We start from the raw sequence: 15,428 nt of genomic DNA on the forward strand, positions 1-15,428 counted from the left end.
CAGTAAGACTTGATATTGAGTCACAGCGCTGCTGGAGCTGCAGTATTGCACTACTGTTTCACTATCCACAGCTGCTAATAGCTTTACTATTACTTAGTGATGCAACCGCGCGCTCGGTGCACAGTAATTATGCACGTGTCTTGCCAATTACAAACAAACAAACAAAAAACGTTCCCGGCACTTTGTATTTCTATTCATTTGAATCTATCTATCTATCTCTTTGGGTGGATACTATATATGTATATATTACATACATACCTCCTTAGAATACATCCATAGATAGATAAATAGATATATGTATGTATCTCTGTGGATGGATTATATATATATATATATATATATATATATATATATATATATATATATATATATATATATATATATATATATATATATCTGTGGATGAATTATATATATGTATTTATGTATGTATGTATGTATCTATCTATCTATCTCTGTGGATGGATTCTATGTATGTATGTATGAAAACTTTGAGAAGCGTGAATTAAACATTAATATCCACTTTATTCGAGACTTTCCCACTCAGTCTTTTGTTCTCCTGGGCGACTCTGAGCTCTTCCACGTCTGTAGGTGGCGCTGTGACGGAAACACAGCAGCTTATAACACAAGCGAGTGCGCGGCAAAACCCGTAACGGAATCCCTCGGGACTTTAATTTATTTACTTTGGTAAAGCTGATTTTAAAAACAATAAGCTTATAAATACAGCGTTCGTGTCACAGTTATAAACGCGCTTTTCAGACGGACACTAATTCGCCACTTTCGAAGTGAACTCAGACTTTCTCGTACTTCTGTGCGCCTCGACTCAGGCCCATCTTTGTTGCTAGTTACGGAAAAAACACTCAAGATGACAGTTGGAGTTGATTTTTTTTTTGTACACTTGTATTCCGACAAAGCCTCGCCTCTCACGCTAAGATTGACTAGCGTTTCATAATCTCGCGCAGTTTGCTCATTGGACAGTTCTCTATCCCGCGCAGCAGGCGGGAGCCTAATAGCCAATCCTAAATTAGGAGGCGGGGCTTGTCAGAATGCAGATACGGTTAAAACGTAAACATTGTGGGAGGTCGCTAATAGCAACTATGCTAAAACAAACGCGTGTGTTGTTTACCTGTCTTTTTATTTATTTATAATTCAAAAGTTGGAGAAACCTACAAGTGGTTTAACTCATTACAATCAAAGACTTGAATTGGTTTAGTCTGAGCTACAGTCTGTTAGCATTTTTATTTTGGGATTGCTGGGATAATTTAGCTTGCCGTTAGTTAGCTACCTGTTTAATGCGGGCTCTGGATATCTTTTTTTTTTTTTTTTTTAATAAAAGAGAGGTTTCGACTCGTTTCTCGTTTATATTCCTTAGACTCACTAAGTTTGATCATTTTTTGGGTCTTGTTTAAGTTACAGAGCCAGATAAGCGCTAACTAGATAAATAAAAGATGTGCCAGTGACCATTAATGCTAACAGTTGCTAACTGAGTAATGTTGGTACTGAGGCGTTTGTTTAGCAAACTTTGAAGCAAATTATTCTTGTTAAGTAAGCAGTATATTAAGGCACTCTATACAATGGAAGACTACGAGGAATTTATCCAAAGACAAGCCAGCCACATACGGAGTAACTTCCCTGAAAAGTCTGAACCAGAAATCAGCCCGCCGTCATCGACCATAAGATTTCACGGCTTGCCCATTCTGCCTCCTCTGGTAAGAGTCTTGTCAATTTATATCGCCTTCAATTATTGTAAGTACTATTTACCGACAGAAAAATTTCCACATGAATGTCGTAATTACAAATAAGGTCTTCATCACAAGATTTATTGCTTCATCATTTCAGAGAGCAGGACAGATTTAATGATGGAAGGTAGGCGAAATAGGATTTTATTTACAGGGGATTTGACTGCAGTTGGTCTTTCACCTCTCAAATTAAAACAGGAACAAGGGAAATTTTATTCCCCGGCTTAAACACATCTTTCAGTAGTCACCGATTAAGTCTTGTACACTGGCTTACATCTTTGGCATTATGTACATTTTTGCACTAGTCCATAAGTTCCCAACCCTGGTCCTGTCAGGTAATGTTAGGGTACTTTTCCACTGCACGTTACGGCTCAACTATGCTCTGCTCGCTTTTTGGGGCTTTTCCACTGTGGATAGTACCTGGTACTTTATTTAGTACCAACTTGGTTGAGGATCCAAGTGAGCCGAGCCGATACTACATGTGAGCCAGGCGCTCAGGTAGTAGGGAGTCTTTAACGAGTGGTTCTGTATTGTGCCTGAATAAACATGTCATTTAATACATGCTTTGCGTACGGTATTATTTAGTCGTGGCTGAATCTAATCTGAGTCGTGTCGAGCACTACGTAGGTTGTAGAATGCTGTTATTTTACATCCGTAATAGGCTCTGTGCTATTAATATTTCTAGTGAACAAGAAAGGTGTTTGGAATATGGCCTGACCGTGTATTCGTACAGGGCTTCGATAATACAACATTATTCCTGCGTGAAGGCGAGTAGAAGATGGCACTCACGTAGAGGCGGCACTAAACCACAGTGGAAAAGCAAGCTCAGAAAAGTAAAGCAAGTCAAGCCGTACTGTGCGGTGGAAAAGAGGCTTTAGTATTACCTGATTTCTAGAAGCAGATGCATGGGGTGCAGGGAAAACATTTACATTACCAAAAAGATCAGATTATTCCTGCTGATTTTTGACACAGATAGGATCTTGTTGCATATGCGTGATCAGATACAGACAACATATAAATGAAGTTATAAATACCTGATTCTCTGGTTATTTGACTCGCGTCAGGGTAGCTACAGAAACCGGGCTGTCTGCAAGGAATGTGTTCAGGCCATTGCAGAGCAAAGAAACAGTCTTGACTCCAATGCCAATGTAAATGCCAATGTAAAGGCAAAATAAAAAAGAGGTTAAAGACCACAGTAAGAGTGGTGTAAAAAACAGAATTACTTGACCTTTCTACTGATTTACATTTATGGCATTTGGCAGATGCCCCTATCCAGAGCGACTTACATTTATCTCAATACAACTGAGCAGTCTTGGGTTAAGGGCCTTGCTCAAGGGCCCAGCAGTGGCAGCTTGGCAGTGTTGGGAGTTGAACCCACAACCTTCCAAGCAGTAGTCCAGTATCAACAGCGGCGCTACCATTGCCCCCAGACGGATGTTGCTAGTAAAAATAGCTGTTTTCAGCCTTGCACATTTTGGCAGAGGAGTGAAGTAAACATGGGGATCAGAATCATCAGAATCAGACACAATTAACATCACAAGGGGGAAATAGTTCAGCCCAAATCACGCTTGAATACAGCAGTGTTTTACCACATGCAAAGACGCAACTAAGGATTTTTTTGTATTCGTGTGCATATGTACATAATGTAACCACCTCTTAGAGATACAAACAAGCATCTATAGTGTACTCAGTAATTATTCAAAGTAAGTTCTTTTTAAAATAAGAAAATTAAATTCTTGCTTACCATTGTCAATCAAAACGATACTTTCCTCCACTTTTCAAAGCTTTTAAATCATCTTGATTTGTGTGCAGCTTTTAGTAAATGATTGATTATGTAATTACATTCATAATGATGGCACATGAAGGTATCATTTATCTGTACATTCTATGAATGCTGGACACTGAACATGACTTAAGTATTTGTTTTTCAGCTGAACAAAGATCAGAAGGAAGAAATGCAAAGCTTGAGAGAAGCAGCCTCTAATCTCACAAATAAGAGGAAAACATCACTGTCTCGGGTGTCTTACGTACAGGCCATACTAGAGAGTGTTCAGGTAATACGTAAATCAGAGAAGTCCACAGATGTCTGTTTTATACACATCCAATTATTTACAGTCTTTTTACACTTTCTTGCTTTGGTTTAGCTGCGAATGGTTCCAACCATTGAAGAGTTTAAGGAGGAGACAGGACCAGAAAATACATTAAACACTAAATGCCAAAGTATCAGTTGCATCCCTGCAGGTAAAAATGAGTATAATACAGCTACTGAAAGCCACAGGAAATCATCCTCCTTTACACTAACTCAACAAATGCCTAGTGAGAAAATGGCAGTAATGGAAAGCCACCCTCTGACATCTACAGCTTGTGATGGTCATGCAGCTTTAAGCCTTAGACCTTTTGAAGGAGAAGATTCTTTAGAGAGCAGCCACACAACTGTTCTGTTTGGTGATCTACCCGTGTTTGGTCACAGGCTGGAGCGAGCTGTTGAGACAAACACAGATTATGGGATTGACTCTTCCTCATTGACTTACTCAGAGAAACACTCCCATATAGATGCTAGCCACCAAGGGCTGTCCTCTGGATATGTGACTAATGAAACCACCGACATCACCCCTAGCTGGATTAACAGAACGGATGACATCAGAAAAGATCCAGAAGGCAGGCAGTCACATGGTGTTGAAGTTGTATTAAATTCCTCAAACCTGTCTAATAGGACTGGTAACATCATCAGCCACACTCCAGTAGATGGAGAGGTCCTGGAGGAGGAGTATGTAGTCTTGAACAATACACAGGTCGATGAGCTTGCAGAGCCAGTAAACTTGGCAGTGGAGCCAGAGCCGGCCGAAGGACCTTACCGCATGAGTCTGCAGAATCTTTTGAAGAAATCTCAAGAGCATCGGCGGCGTCAGCGCCTCCTGCGTAACCAGGCAAAGGCTTTGAAAGCCAATGAGGCTGGACATGCCAATGAACACAGCCTCTCGGATAAGGAAAATGAGGGATGGCTGCCAGGGGACACTGGGAAAACTGAGGTCAGGAGAACCAGTGAGAATCAAGGGGAGGATCATTTAACAGATCAAGATCCCCAGCAACACAAACAAGGTGGAGGGAGAGAGAGTGTGGAGCCTTGTGAAGTCGTCCACCAACACACAGATTGCCTTAATCTCACTTCAGCCACAAACAGCATGGGGCGTACAAATGGAAAAGCGTCAGCTTTCTCAAACCGTCCAAATATAGCTGTCAGTCCCACTCAATCCACTTCAGCAAAATCTCTTTACCAGTCCAAGGGCAAGAAAATGGGCAGCATGCTGCCCAGACCCTGCCTAACAGGAAATAAAAAATATAAGAATGTCCCGACTCCCAAGTTTTGCTTAAGCCCAGTGCGTAGTAAAAAAAGCACTGCCACGTCTGCCTCAGTCAGAAAGGCCGTGGTCAAGATGCCTGCCTGTGTAGATGACGAAACAAGGCCAAATCCATGTGGGCAAAGCAAAAGCAGAGCTGTGAGTCTCCTGCCAGGGACTGAGGGATGCTCGCCTTTGTGTAAGAGCATGAATCAGGCCAAACAGATTGCGCAACTGGAGCTTAACCTGTCAAGCCTTAAAGTTCTAATCTCCGATTTGGAGTCTACACTCGCAGAGTCGCAGGCACACAGTCCCACAGAGGCAGCCGATAACCCCCGGCAAACCCTACTTTTGGAAAGCGACTCTCTGCCAGCTAGTGAAGGAAAGTCTCCGCGTGCGGTTACCTTACGTGAGCCTGTGCAGCAGAAAGTTCTAGGTAAGGGTCGTGGGAAACAGCCAGGGAGTAAACAGCGTGAGCTGCCACAACGCGTCACCTCTCTGGTGCAGAAAATGAGAGTGCCGGAGGTGTTCTGCACTATCAGTGGCTCAAAGCAGCTCTCCGAGACGACCGCTGTCCTTACAAAAACCAACAATCAGCTTGAAGAGAGGAATAATGCCTTGGGCGACAAAAAGAAAGCATCTGAAAACGTGGAAGACTCCCTAAACGGCTCGTCTCTTAATCGGTCATATGATGTGGACACGCCCTCGGGACTGTGGTCCCAGTCCGGGCCCAGAGGAAAGCAGCTGACCCCAGAGCTGGGCGGGCAAGAAGGGGTGTCGCGTGTCAAACGTAGGCTGCAAATGAACACCGTGGACGGAAACATGTTGGTCCAACAGAGCGATGAGGAACGACCTCAATCCAGTACACCTATAGGTGAGAGAAGCTGGTTTGAAAATTTAAGATATAAAACTAATCAAACATTTTTTGAACACCCGATGTCTCTGATCACTGATTTATTCACTCATAGGACAAAATGTATTTATATAGGTGATGCTTGCACTGAGTCTAATTTATAGGTGTAATTACTTTACCTTCCAATGCACCTGCCTTTTTCTTATTTATTTGCAGTTTTATACCTTTTTTGATTTGTTTGTGGCACTAATAGTGTTTAAAGCTACAGTATGTAGGATTTTTTTGTTAGACATGAAGGAAAAACAGTGGGTCATGGGAGGACTGTAAACAACTGTGTGTGGGGGGCACTAAAACATGATGTTCTAAGTCACCATGCTCTGAGTCACCATGACAGTCCTGTCATTCACGGTCAGCGATGTCTGTTTTGAATTGGTTTTCTTATACACACGTCATATACCAGCTCACATGCGTTGTACGTCATCACTCAAGAATGAAGTAAGCTGAAGGCTTGCGGAATCCCCAGATCTTATACCCAGCTGGTGTAAACGGTAATAAATAGAGCATAAGAAAAAAAGGTTATCAGCTTGTAGCATAACGCCTCGATTTAGGCTGTTTTTAAAATTCAGAAAAGATTGTGTCTTTAACATCATGATGGTTTCTTACCAATGCTATTCCTGTCTTTAAATCACATCGTTAACATAGATGTTATTTGTAAATGGCATATTTTGTCAGACTGCCTTTATGATCCTTTTAAGAGGGTAATTCTTGATGATAAACCCCCTCGCTGTAATGATGATGGCGAGATAATAGTCTTGTATCACTTGTGATGCCCGTTAAGTACACTGCGAGAAGTTGTGCTTCTGCGGCGTATAATGATTCTGCTTTAAGTGCTGCTGCAGCGATTAGTTGATCTGTCATGATTAGAATGAACCATTAAAGAAATGATGTAGACTAACTGCAAGCTTATGCTTTATATGTCATCAGCGATGCAGAGGGCCATTCAGGAGCTACAGATGAGGGATGAGCATGGCACGCAGGTAAAAGCTCTGATGGAGGAGCAGCGCAGACAACAGCACGAGCTGCTGCAGGTGAGAAATTCAACACAACACGTTATACTAGACAATTCATTCTGTTCTGCATTACCACAGAACTCAATGCACAGTAGCAAATTGGAAGAAAGGATGGTAAAGCAGCCAGTGCACGTGTGAATGTGGGAACACTGAAGGATTCTAAAATTAAATTATAATTAAAAATAATTAAATCGTCCACCCCCTTTATTTTTTATTTTTTAACCCATAAGCAGGTGGAAACGTATGCACATACACACAGCATGTTTTTAATCAATTGTATTGGGATCAGTTTAGGGCTGCAATTAACGATTTTTTAAAAATAATTGATTAATCTGTCGATTATTTCTTTGATTAATCGATTAGTTGGATTAAAAGGCCAATTTTTATTTTCTGTATTTAAAAAAAGTTATTTCACATTCTCCCCAATCTTGTCCTTCAAACATTGTGCAAACTGAAGGCTATGAAAAAGGTATTAAATGTATCTATGTGGACTATGCTATACATTGTACAAAGGATTAAAAAAAATGAACATTATATTTTGAAAACAAAAAAACAACTGATTGTCCACAAGCTTTAAAGCAGATGTTATATCAATATATTAAAAATGCGAAAAAGAAAAGTACAAACTGTGTTAACTGCTAAGAGGTTGAATGTTCTGCAGTAACACACACATTCACTCATCTGAACACAGTAACATGTTACTTTATTCTGTAAATGTACGACACTTCTTACATTTATATACAATTACATGTTATAACCCCATTACAGTTACTGCTCTCAAACACACAATACTTTAGTTTCTAAATATAGCATCAAACAACATATTTGATCAAAATGAATATTTTAGTCAGAGTTATTTCTGGCGTGAATTTCGGACATTTACAGATAAGTATATAAAGGTAAAAATGTAATTTCTGCACTGTGTCTGGAACACATTAAACAGCACACGCATCTGACCTGACAAGCCACATTAATACACTTGCGAGTTTATTTGAGGCACTTAATATAAAACATTCTCCTGTTTTGGATGACCTGGATTGTGCACTTTTCCCGCAGCAGCTCACTCTGAGGCCTCCACAGTTTATCAGATGTGTTTTATTCGTAGCAATGCGTTTTTTACCATTGTGAAGTGACGTCACTGATGGGGAGGTTATCCACAGTGATATCACAGACCCGACTCATCCATAATCAAATTTGTTGTCAATTATTTTAATTATAGATTATCGATTTTATCGATTAGTTGTTGCAGCCCTAGATCAATTAAACAATAAATGTCTTCCAGTTTTAAAAAAATGTACATTTATGGGATTGCATGACTCTGCAGGTGAGACGTGGTAAAAGCAACCTGCGTGTACTCGGGTGGCAGCGTTGCAAAATTGTGTGGAGTGGCTGCGCACAGGATTTAAAAATCAGTCCAGCACAGAAATTTGTGTGCAACAATTGAATGAGAATGAATGCATGTTTTTATCCTAATTACAGTACCTCAGCATGACCTGCAGAAATGTTATGTTCAGTCAAAACACATTAGTTATGCTTTTTTTTGCAGCATATATTCAGGTATAACATACCAAATATACTGATGATATTCTGGTTCTACTGTAATCTGATCAAAGTGTCAATCCAAGTAAAGTGATTATAACATTCTATGGCCAAAGGTTTGTGGAAACCTGACTGATCACACTCATGTATCTGTTAACATCCCATTCCAGATCTAGTCCATCCTTTGCTGTTATAAAGCCTCCACTCTTTGAAGAAGGCTTTCCACTAGATTTTGGAGCATTGCTGTGGGGATTTGTGTCCGTTCAACCGCAAGAGCATTAGTGAAGTGAGGCAGTAATGTTGGGCGAGGAGGCCTGGGTGTTCAGTAGGGATGTGGTCAGGGCTCTGTGTAGGCCACTAGAGTTCTTCCACTCCAAACTTAGCAAACTGCTTCTTAATAGAGCTCACTTTGTGCATAGGGACATTGCTATACTGGAACAGGTTTGAGCCCCTTAGTTCCAGTGAAGGGAAATTGTAATGCTACAGGCTTTGACTGTATAGTGTATCATTTTCAGAAAGTTAAGCATTTTTTGGCTATATTTTCAAGCCCTTCTGAGAGGCACTTCCAGATCTCACGTATTAACATTTCCCCTTACTCCCCACTGGTACAGTGGCAAAACTCTAACTTCACCCTGTTTGACTGCAACAGTATATAACAATACCACTGTATTAAAAAGCCTTGAATATGCAGTCTGAAATGAATTAAATCCCTAGAATGAGGCAGGAGCTATGTTTGTGTTTCTCTTATTCAAGGACGCTCACATTGGCTTCCGTTTCTCCTTCAATATGCTCTGTAGGCCGTGTCCTTTTACCATTAATTACATGCTGTAATTTATGCATCCAACAGGCCTTTAATGAACTTGCGCTGCTTTAGTAATGGATCCTGGCATCTCTCTCCCGCCCCCCTCTCTCCCTCTCCCTCCCTCCCTCTCTCTCAGTGTGTCAGCCCCCCCAACCTTGTTGTGGGAATTGACACAGAAAATGAGAAGATTATTTTGTGTAATTGATGAGCATTTGAGCTTAAGTGCTGATCCCTGAGTGCTCTGTTGCTCATGTCTTTAGTGGGGTGTCTAATAATGACACCTGTGTTCCTCGTTAATATTTTTGCCTAAGTCACTGTCCTTCATTTACCCCATTTCATCTCAATCCATTGCCTATTTTTTCCCCCCTCATATGTCCTCTTTTGGTCCCACCCTCATCTCTTCATCAATTATCTCTCACAGCCACTTTTAGCCTTTGTCCATCCAGTCACCATTTTTTTTTTCTCTCTCTCTCCTTTTTTCAGTCTCTGGCGATGAAGTACCAGTTTCTCCGGAGCGTGTCCTTCCCATGTCCCAGCTCAGGATCACGTCTGGAGGACATGACAACCTCCTGTCTCTCCTCCTCCCCTGTTTCTGTGGGGCTGGGCTCTTCTTCCCATCCACACGAACTCTTGCTGTCTGAACTGAGTGCGATGTCCTACTCGTTGCACATTTCACAGGTGCCTTCCACTGCATTGGCAATAATATATAAACTGATTCACATAAAGGTTAATGCTAGTAATGTTGATGTGGATTAATCTTTGTGGTGTTGCCGGGTTACATTCCTCTGATTCTATTTTTTTCTTCTCTCTTTTTTTTTCTTTGCCCCTAATGGCTTGTGTCTCGGTCCTGTGTTCTTTTAGTCCCGTCTCCCTCTGTGTCATCGCCCCCTGGTGGCAGCAGCTGTGAAAGGCTACCTGACCCGCAGGCTTCTTCGTACAGAGAGAGTAGCTCAGCTCATCAGAACCATTAAGGTGACAAATGCGCCTTATATATCCCCTTTTAAATTAATTTCATTCATTGTTATGACATTTTTTTTTGCAACACTGTCCGAGTCTTATTGTAAGAACAGTCATGCAGATACCTGTGAGATTTGACACTGAAACCAGTACTGATGGCATCTTGTCAGTGGAAAATTAACTAAAAATAGTGTCACAAATATAATGTAGTACCGGGGCCATATTCATTCGTCATGAATTATATAAGTACTGTGCTAAAAGTGTTCTTATGACTAAAATTACTCACAGCTCAGAATAAGGCATGGGACTTGCATTATTATCAAGTCACTTAAAATTACTTTCAGTATCAGCAAGAGTATCATGCAGTGCTAGTGCTGATGTTCTTCAGTTAGCGTGTTCTTAGTGAGTGTATCTCTAGATATTTTATATTGTTACACTTATTTTTAATAGTTTTTTTTTTGTTAATGTTAGTAATAAGCATAATAATTATTTGTCTGTTGTCTCATAAAGGTGTTTACAGGAGAAAATACATATTGATGAAAAAAAAACTTAGAAATTAAATATTACAGTTTATCGTTTTAAATAAGAAAAGTAAAAGGTACTACTTTGTGTGTGTGTGTGTGTGTGTGTGTGTGTGTGTGTGTGTGTCAGTGTCAGACAGGGAAAGGAAGAGCTTTCTCCTATTACACTCATCTTGTACACAAATCTTCCTGAGTCACATACACTGATCAATGAACCATATCTCTGTAAGTCAGTAGTTTTTTTTTTTTTTTTCCGGGTAATCCTCACACACAGGACACTCAGCTGTTCCTCCAGGGCTTTCAGCCTCCCACACCAGGCAGAGAATATGGCAGCAAACAGGACCGAGTCCTACAAGAGAGAGTCACACTACAGGTAAGCACACTCTTTAACGTGCAAAGGTCTTCCTAGATCTGAATGAATTATTTATATGTATCCTAACTGTTTAAAAAAAAATCTATTTGTTTGTACAATACATGCAGTCTAATCTAACTGTGTGTACATACACAACCGGTCAAAAGTTTGGAGACACTTGACTGCGATGTTTCGCATGATCTTAAAAACCTTTTGATCTGAAGGTGTATGATTAAATGTTTGAAATCTGTGTTGTAGTCAAAAAATATAATTGTCAACATATTCATTTTTTTCATTAGAAAATTAACATTTTATTTACAAGAAAATATATATATTTTTAAATTGGAGCGAAATACTCAGAGAAGCAGCCAGTAAGTGTCCAACATAGGTGGGAACTTCTTTAATACGGTTTAAAAAGCATCTCCGGGGATTCCTCAAGAATTTGGTTGGGAAAATGCCGAGAATACATTCTAGGCAAAAAGGGGGTCTACTTCGAAGATGCTAAAATATTAAATTATTTTTATTTATTCTGGATTTTCTATCACAACATAATTCCCATAGTTCCATTTGCGTTATTCCAGAGTTTCAATGACTTTATTATTATTACTATTAATAAAATAAAATAAAGAATGAGTGTTCCTAACCTTTTGATTGGTAGTGTATGAGAAGCAGCACTTAGTGTTACCAAAATAACGAAGCTTGTCTGTGGTTATGTCTCATCAAAATGCATTCTACCTGTCCTTTTTGACCAAATTGCAAGAAAAAGATTTTGTTGTGTTAAGAAGTGTGCATAGCATGATTTTTTAAAAATTTTTTTTAATTCTATTTATAGATAACCCACCCATGTAAAGCAAATTTAAATAGAATTGGTCTTACCCTAAGCCTTGTTCTTTAATGGCTGCAAGTTAGGTTTTAATATCTTCCTCATACCTCTCTATTACAGTTGCGCTCGGCGCGGTACGAGCTGCACGACCTCTTCTTCAGTGTGTGTCCTGCCGAGCGCATGCAGGTGATCAGCTGGGACCGACAGCTGACCAGAGAGAGGGAGCTCAGACGTAAGGTAATGTTAGCATCATGATCTTCGCTTCAGGACTGCACCCAAGTTTAAAAACGGTTCTCACACACAACGGAACGTAGCAGACACTTTTTATATTTGAAGCTGGTGGTGCAAATGGCCTTGGGTCTGGAGTTATAGGATAAGCCATTAAGCTATATCAGTCCAACAGGCTCCTCATGTTGAATCACTCAATCACTTTGATCACTTTGCTCTGGTGTATTTTGCCTTATTGATTGTGGAAGTGCTGTACGCCAATACCGTCTGAAAGTGTCACGCTGACAGCAAGCATCAGGACATTCAGTTATGGACTGTAAGCCTGCTGGCATTATGAGGTTTTTGATTAGCTTTGTATGTTTTTATACCTAAAATGTAATGATCAAAGTGAATAATTCAAGGGTCATGTCTAGTTGTGGTAATGATATTGATCATACTGTCATACACCGTGACAGTGTGATATTGTTAAGAAGATAAAATGGCACAATAAGCTCTAAGCATATTGTAAGTATGGTCAGTATTAAGCACATACACTGTAACTTAAAGTAACAATTGGAGTAGTTAATTCCTTTTAAGATATATTTTAGAAAATCTGGAGGAAATTTTACATGGGGGGGGTTAGGGGGAGAAGATGTTTGAGTTTGACTAGGGGGTCACGGAGAGATAGGAAGGGGGTTGCAAAAAGTTTTCAAGAAAAACACAAACAGGGCATAATTTTGGTACTTGTATTTTATTGATTTTCCAATAGGATGTGCATAAATGGAAAAACCCCACGTTCCCTCTCCTTCTGTATTTTCTTTTTGCTGGGAGAGGCGGACCTTAGCCTGCGTTTTATCCAGCTGTCAGTGCAGACCAGTGCTTCCAACTTGGCCACTTGTCAGATCCCTTTAGTGAAAAAAGCGCCTAGCGACAAATCTAGCGGCTTTTTGGACAAACCTTAGCAACTTTCCAAATGTGGCCCGTACTGTCCTGCAAGCACGGGGTCTTACTTTCCCGCAGCACTCTCACCTCTCTCTGCGTCTACTCTGTTCAGTGAGGGCTGAAAGCCGGAGATTTAACAGTGTCATGGATAATGAGACACGCCCTTCATCCCAATTTACTTCATTCTTATGTGAATGTTTGTAGAATGCAAGACGAATGGAATGGCGCGTGCCACATGATGGGGGAGGCTTGTTCTCAACAAAAGGCCAGAACACCCACCCCAGCTATTAGAGAGGAGAGAGTGATGTAGCCAATTCAGAGTTGGGGATTATTAGGGGGCCGTGATACATAAGGGCCAATGGGGGAATTTTGCCAGGACACCGGGGTTATACCCCTACTCTTTTACGATAAGTGTCCTGGGATTTTAATGACTACAGACAGTCAGGACCTCAGTCTAACGTCTCATCCGAAAGACTGTGCTGTTTTTACAGTATAGTGTCCCTGTCATTATACTGGGGTATTAGGCCACACACAGACCGCAGGGGGTGAGTGCCCCCTGCTGCCCTCACTAATACCACTTCCAGCAGCAACCTTAGTTTTCCCCAGGAGCTCTCCCATCCAGGTACTGCCTCAGCCATGCTTAGCTTCAGTGGGAAACCAGGTTAGAGCTGCAGGGAGATATGGCTCTGTGTTCATGCTCTTGTGGCATGCGTATCAATAACTTACTCCCAATTATTAAACAAAACGAAAAAGGGATGCTTCTTGTATACTTTTGTGATTTCCTCCTGTGATAATTTTATTGCTGTCTGGATGGTTGAGGGCCTGGTTTTGTAAATAGTGCTTTAAGAGAGGCTGGTTAACAGTAAGGACAATTTCTTTTATCAACTGGATGAACTCTCAGTAGTGACGGTGAATAACTGATGGAGGCAAATCCCCGGCTGCCTGGGGAACAGCCCTAGGGGCATCACCACAACAGCCGTGTTTAAAAATAAATAAAATGTGTATTACTGATGTCCCCTTGATATGCCCTATTCAGATTGGATTAGTTTAACTGGTCTGGTGTGTGCACATTAGTATAAACACAGTGTGAGGTTGCGTAAGACTAGCTAGTGTAAACAGGCTTGTAGGGACCAGTATAGGTTAACGGCTCTCTCAGTATCATTCTGCAGCTACATTGACCTTATGTTAACGGCTAGAACGTCAGGAACCATTCCAGGAATTTACACCCACTCGCTGATTAATTGAAAAATAAGTTCATGTATGAATGAATGTTTCATGTAAAATTAGAAGAATGTGCTTCCTTTTCCAGGAGAGTATAGAGCTCCAGGGCAGAAGGAAAGGTTCTCTGTCTGCTGCCACCAGGAAAGCCTTGGAGAGGAAGAGGACAATAATGTGAGTTTTTTTTTTTTTTTTTTGTAGATTTACTCATGTTACAACCAAACAACTGAATCTGTGTAACCAGCCATTGAAGCTCTATAATAAACGAGCACTGTGGCTCCAGAAACTAGATCACACTCTCACAGCATAACTTATTTAAAGGTATTTTCAATCTCGGCTTGAATACTTGGGTCTGTACCCAAAGTCCTGGTGCTGGAGAAGCCCTGAACTAAGCGGTTTCTCTCCAACGGAGCGATTTGTTTTTAAGCAACCTTTGAAAGGACAGCACAAGGGACGCTGGGCGAAGATCCGGTTTCAGAACTCAACAGACCAAATATAACAAGTTCTCATAAGTCTTCCTCAGTTTCCCCAAGCCCTCAGGCCGATTTCTCCCAAGGAAATCTGATGTAACTTCTTCGTCGGTGTTGCTGTTGTCAGGTTACAGAAGAAAGCGGCAGAAGGGACAAAGCCGGCAGTGGGTGCAGAGGGAAGATGGACGTTTGTGCCAAACCCACGCAGACTTCCAAAGAAGACTACTCCGTTACGGCGCAGGTGAAGAGCTTACACTTCTGCTGCACACACACACAGACGCCAACACAGCATGGGGCCTTGCTAGAATATCACCATGTCATGTTTAATGACACAATGCCTTTATTTATTTATTTTTTTAGGTTATGTGTCAAAATTTGGAAAAGTTTCCTATTTATTCATCGTGCCAAGTTTAATGTGAAATGTGGGGAAATACACTTGCAAATTGACAGGCTGTCGTCAATGTATTTTTTTTTTTTTTACTGTCAGCTTTATGTTGACTTGCTTAAGTCTTAACTTATTTTGTATTTGCATCTGTCCACATTCTAATAAATAGTTGTGCTAACAGGTTCCTGTGCAATCTCTTAAATATTTATCTC

General features: G+C 40.7%; 1 protein-coding gene across 1 annotated transcript; it reads left to right on the forward strand.

Annotated features, from left to right (window-relative positions):
• Positions 1 to 1,060: 1,060 nt before the first annotated feature.
• Positions 1,061 to 15,396, forward strand: si:ch73-100l22.3 (centriolar coiled-coil protein of 110 kDa). The gene is made up of 10 exons (XM_017478168.3): positions 1,061 to 1,709; positions 3,671 to 3,793; positions 3,884 to 5,951; positions 6,915 to 7,018; positions 9,825 to 10,019; positions 10,203 to 10,313; positions 11,094 to 11,192; positions 12,115 to 12,231; positions 14,453 to 14,535; positions 14,959 to 15,396. Exons 1-10 carry the CDS (start codon positions 1,575 to 1,577, stop codon positions 15,074 to 15,076), a joined length of 3,153 nt encoding a protein of 1,050 aa, XP_017333657.3. The 5' UTR covers positions 1,061 to 1,574; the 3' UTR covers positions 15,077 to 15,396.
• The last annotated feature ends 32 nt before the right edge of the window (positions 15,397 to 15,428 follow it).

The sequence above is a fragment of the Ictalurus punctatus genome, chromosome 10 (genome assembly GCF_001660625.3).
Source record: "Ictalurus punctatus breed USDA103 chromosome 10, Coco_2.0, whole genome shotgun sequence".
Classification (NCBI taxonomy): Eukaryota; Metazoa; Chordata; class Actinopteri; order Siluriformes; family Ictaluridae; genus Ictalurus; species Ictalurus punctatus.

What these genes read in the sequence shown, in the direction of transcription:
- si:ch73-100l22.3 (XM_017478168.3), top strand. Translation starts at nt 1,575, where the DNA reads ATGGAAGACTACGAGGAATTTATCCAAAGACAAGCCAGCCACATACGG. An exon ending in AACAGCACGAGCTGCTGCAG is followed by an intron (nt 7,019 to 9,824) that starts GTGAGAAATTCA and finishes TCCTTTTTTCAG; the next exon opens with TCTCTGGCGATGAAGTACCA. An exon ending in GAGAGGAAGAGGACAATAAT is followed by an intron (nt 14,536 to 14,958) that starts GTGAGTTTTTTT and finishes TGCTGTTGTCAG; the next exon opens with GTTACAGAAGAAAGCGGCAG.